Source organism: Podarcis pityusensis, assembly GCF_964106645.2.
Source record: "Podarcis pityusensis genome assembly, chromosome: 4".
In the NCBI taxonomy this organism is placed as follows: Eukaryota; Metazoa; Chordata; class Lepidosauria; order Squamata; family Lacertidae; genus Podarcis; species Podarcis pityusensis.
Window position 1 is genome coordinate 88,545,010 of NC_138027.1, and position 5,039 is coordinate 88,550,048.

The 5,039-nt window shown below is 45.8% G+C and overlaps 1 protein-coding gene across 1 annotated transcript; it reads right to left on the reverse strand.

Moving 5' to 3' along the window:
* Positions 1–874: 874 nt before the first annotated feature.
* Positions 875–4,087, reverse strand: LOC308476379 (tigger transposable element-derived protein 1-like; the record flags this gene model as incomplete). Its single annotated transcript, XM_081003922.1, has 3 exons — positions 3,980–4,087; positions 2,259–3,856; positions 875–904 (listed from the first exon to the last, which is right to left on the reverse strand). Exons 2-3 carry the CDS (start codon positions 3,837–3,839, stop codon positions 875–877), a joined length of 1,611 nt encoding a protein of 536 aa, XP_080860048.1. The 5' UTR covers positions 3,840–3,856; positions 3,980–4,087.
* Between the last annotated feature and the right edge of the window lie 952 nt (positions 4,088–5,039).

Genomic DNA, 5,039 nt, shown 5'->3' on the forward strand with positions numbered 1-5,039 from the left:
TTTTTATATTCCTCCTGTTATGATGATGGAATCGAAAGGCCACTTCAGAAGAAATAAAAGCCTCATGCTTTTCGTACAGTTACGGGAAAAACCAACAACAGACATTTTAAATCATATTAAATGTTTGACACGTTTGTGGAGTTCCTGAGCTACTGCTCCAAAGTTTCATTGAACGCCATCCCACCAATCACAATGAGTCTTCCGTAATGTGATAAGAACTACACATCAAACACCCAGGAACAATTTGCTTCCTACATTTCGGTCATGTACCGTTATGATATCTTTTAAAAATAATAATAATAATGGAGAGCAAACTGTCTTGGTTTCCATAGCAACCACAGCACTGGAGTATACATGAAGTTTGAGGACATGTGAAGACAATGGCTGAATGCTCTTTGCACCATTGTGTTTCAACTTAGGTTACAAATACGAAAACAAAGCATTTGGGGAACTATTGAAGCACTATACAGAAGATGTAGTTAATTGAAATCCTAGTCATGGGAGAGGAATGTTTTTGGAGGAAAATTTATACAAAAGGCTCTGAAGCTATGCAGTATTTCTGGTACTTTGTATGAAAAGTATGAACCTGCCACTATGATAGCCACATTTACTAGAGAGTAGGAGCCACTAAAACCAATGAGACTTATTTCCAAATAGACACAGATACTGGATTGCACTGCTCCTATTTGAGCCTGAGAACTCCAGACTGCATTTTAGGAATAGATCTGAGAAGAGAGTTCAGGAGCTAATCAAGAAGATGGTAAACAAACTGAGGCTTTCTTGCTGAGCCTGCAAAGTAGGAGAAAAATGAAAATTCTCTGCAGTTCTATTTTTCTAGAAAAAGAGGGGCCAGAACTCACAATGAATGCCTCTTTCATTCTCTTAGAATGGCAATGATGCCCATCTGAGAGGTATCAGAACACACCCAAGAAGTGCCAGAACTGAGTTCTCGTGAGTTCCGGCTAAAACCCCCCCGATTATACGGACTATTATTTGGCTCAATTACAGTTGCACTACTAGGCCCTTTACACTATTAATAATTTCTGCCTTTATTCTTTGAGTCTAAAATTACAGTGGTACCTCGTGTTATGTACTTAATCTGTTCCAGAGGTCCATTCGTAACAGGAAACCACTTGTAATGTGAGGTGCTCTTTCTCTAATGGCGCCTCCCGTTGCTGCCAGAGTGCAACTTCCGCTCGCATCCCGGGGCAAAGGTCGCAACAAGGGGCTTCTACATCCGGGTTAACAGAGCGCGTTTCCCGCAGCATTCATAAGGGGGACGGTACGTAACACGAGGTATCACTGTACGTGCAACAGTGTTTCTGTTGCACACATATCCTTTTCCAGCAAGCAATCACAAAATGTAATTTTTTATCTCTTGCCTGCTCAAATTTTGCTGCCTAGCACACTGCTGAATGTGTGAACTGACCCTATTGCATAGTGTTGTTTTTGCAGGCCAAAAGTTCTGCATTTTGTGTTTGATAGCTAATTCACAGTCCCTACTTGTTGATGTTGTTTGATGTTGCAGCCATCAAAGTAGTCTCTCTCTCTCTCTCTCTCTCTCTCTCTCTCTCTCTCGTGTGTGTGTGTGTGGACCAGCCTCAACTCTCAGCATGAAAAGAAGGGCCAGTGCACTCTAGGGATGTTTGATATATACTGTTTATTTGTTTATTTTGTGAATTCTGATGTGAGCTGATGGAATCTGCACTTCCTGGATTCATGTGTTGATTGGAACATGGCTTTCCTTCAGATTTCACTCTTCTCTGCATTTCACCATACAGTCTTCAGGAACAAAAATGTGCTTTATGTGACCCACAAGAGCAGCAAAATCAACAACTGTACAGTGGTGCCTCGCAAGACGAAATTAATTCGTTCCGCGAGTTTTTTTGTCTAGCGAATTTTTCGTCTTGCGAAGCACGGTTTCCCATAGGAATGCATTGAAATTCAATTAATGCGTTCCTATGGTCAAAAAAAGTCCAATCAAAGCCAAATTTGGTACAACAAGAGTTTATTAAGTGCTCTTTAAAGTCACACATACTTTAAAGAGCATATCAAAAATTGAAGGAACAATAAATTAAGTTTCTAAACATGACAGGAAAAACATTTAAAAATCAAAAAAGGGTACATTACATTTTCTAAGACTCTGGGGGACCACTCGAAGAAGGTTCCTCTTCCACTCTTTGCTTCTTGCTGAGGAACCTGTCCATGGTCTGCTGCTTCATCCGCCTTTTCAGCAGCTCCCTGAGAGGCAACATGACCGTTGTATCAAAAGTGTTCGCTTGGTCATGTGCCACGTGCTGGTTAGGGTGGTGCCACTCTGCAAAAGCCTGCACCTCCTTCCACTTCTGGCAAATATCCCTCAGTTCTTTGGAGGACGGCCGTTCCTCAGTTGCTTCCTCCTCTTCCAGTGAGGCCTGCTCCTGCGCAACCTCTGACTGCAGTTCAACCAGCTCCTGGGTGGTCAGCTCGTGGTCGTGCTCCTCCACCAGCTCGCAGACGTCCTCCTCTGTGACCTCCAGGCCCATGGTCCTCCCCAAGGCAACAATGTCCTGCACCACTGTCGACTCTGGTGCATCAGAGTCACTTGGTGCCACACAGTCCGGCCACAGGCTGCGCCAAGCGCAATTCAAATTTCTCTGGCTGATCCCGTTCCAGGCCGTGGTGATCATCTTCAAGCAGGTGACGATGTCGAAGTGGTCCTTCCAGAATTCCCGCAGGGTGATGGTGGTGCAATCAGTCACCTCGAAGCATCGCCTGAAAAGCTCCTTGGTGTAGAGTTTCTTGAAATTGGCGATGACCTGCTGATCCATCGGCTGGAGCAGTGGCGTGGTGTTAGGCGGCAGGAACATGATGTTGATGAAGCTGAACTCCTCCAACAAGTCCACCTCAAGGCCTTTAGGATGAGCAGGAGCATTGTCCATCAGAAGCAAAGCCTTCAGCGGCAGGTCGTTGTCCAGCAGGTACTGTTTGACAGCAGGGCCAAAGGCAAGATTGACCCAGTCCACAAACAGCACACGTGTGACCCAAGCCTTGCTGTTGGATCGCCACATGACACGCAGCCGCTCCTTGTCGACCTTGTGTTTCTTGAAGGCCCGTGGGTTCTCCGAGTGGTACACCAGCAGGGGCTTGATCTTCAGGTCGCCGCTTGCGTTGGCACAGAAGAGCAGGGTCAGACGGTCCTTCATGGGCTTGTGGCCAGGCAACTTGGCCTCCTCCTGTGTGAGGAAAGTCCTTTTGGGCATCCTCTTCCAAAACAGCCCGGTCTCGTCGCAGTTGAAGACCTGCTGTGGAACGTAGCCCTCCGTCTTCACAACCTCCAGGAACTCCAAGGCAAAGTCTTCAGCCGCAGGAACATCAGAACTGGCAGCCTCTCCATGCCTGACCACGCTGTGGATTCCGGATCTTGCCTTGAACCGGTCAAACCAGCCTCTGCTTGCCTTGAAGACTTCTGGCTCGGCCGAGGTTCCTGGCTGTTCCCGGATGAGGTCTGCGTGCAAGGCCTTGGCCTTCTCACAAATGACGGCCTCAGTCACTGTGTCCCCTGCACGCTGCTTCTCTTCTAACCAGATGAGCAGCAACTTCTCGACCTCCTCCAGAACAGCTGGGCAGTTCTTCACGATCCTGGTGACTCCCTTGGCTGCATCAGTCGCAAGGATCTTCTCCCTCATCTTCAGGATGGTCCCGATGGTCGATGGGTTCCTGCCGTACTCCCTGGCGAGGTCCGTCACACGCATTCCACCGTCGTGCTTCTGGATGATCTCCTTCTTCATCTCCAGCGTCACCTTCTCCTTCTTCCTCTCGCCGGCCTCCGCAGCAGCAGCAGTCTTCTTGGGTCCCATGGCAGCACAGCTGTTACCTTTGTAAACTCAGAAAAAGAAAAAAAAAATCAGCAATTCAAACCCAGAACCAAGTCCTTGAATTCCAAACACCCAACCCAAAATCCAAAAACCCCCAAAAAAGTTTTAAAAGTTTAACTTACGAAATGGCTGCAAATCACCAAAGTCTTCAAAATCCTCAAATGGCTGCAAAAGAAGTTTTGGGAAAGCTTTAAAAATCACCAAAGTCTTCAAAAAACTCAACTGTTCCCCCAGCCCCTCCCCAACTGTTGCAAACCCCTCCCCAACTGTTGCAAACCCCTCCCCAACTGTTGCAAACCCCTCCCCAACTGTTGCAAACCCCTCCTCAACTGTTCCCCCAGCCACCCAGCACACAGAAATTCAAAAATTCAAAACCCAGAAATTTTTTTCAAAAAACAACAACATGGCCCAATGGTCACAGAAAACCATAAAAATTCAAAAAAAACCCACACAAGCTCCCAGATTCTTGCAAACCCCTCCCCAGCTGTTCCCCCAGCCACCCAGCACACAGAAATTTAAAACCCAGAATTTTTTTTCAAAAAACAACAGCATGGCCCAATGGTCACAGAAAACCATAAAAATTCAAAAAAAACCACACAAGCTCCCAGATTCTTGCAAACCCCTCCCCAGCTGTTCCCCCAGCCACCCAGCACACAGAAATTTAAAACCCAGAAATTTTTTTCAAAAAACAACAACATGGCCCAATGGTCACAGAAAACCATAAAAATTCAAAAAAAACCACACAAGCTCCCAGATTCTTGCAAACCCCTCCCCAGCTGTTCCCCCATCCACCCAGCACACAGAAATTCAGAAATTCAAAACCCAGATTTTTTTTTTTTTTTAAAAAAAATAAACATGGCCCAATGGTCACAGAAAATCATAAAAATGCAGAAAAAAGACACGCAAGCTCCCAGATTCTTGCAAACCCCTCCCCAGCTGTTCCCCCATCCACCCAGCACACAGAAATTCAAAAATTCAAAGCCAGATTTTTTTTTTAAAAAAAAATAAACATGGCCCAATGGTCACAGAAAATCATAAAAATGCAGAAAAAAGACACACAAGCTCCCAGATTCTTGCAAACCCCTCCCCAGCTGTTCCCCCATCCACCCAGCACACAGAAATTCAGAAATTCAAAGCCATATTTTTTTAAAAAAAAAAAAATAAACATGGCCCAATGGTCAC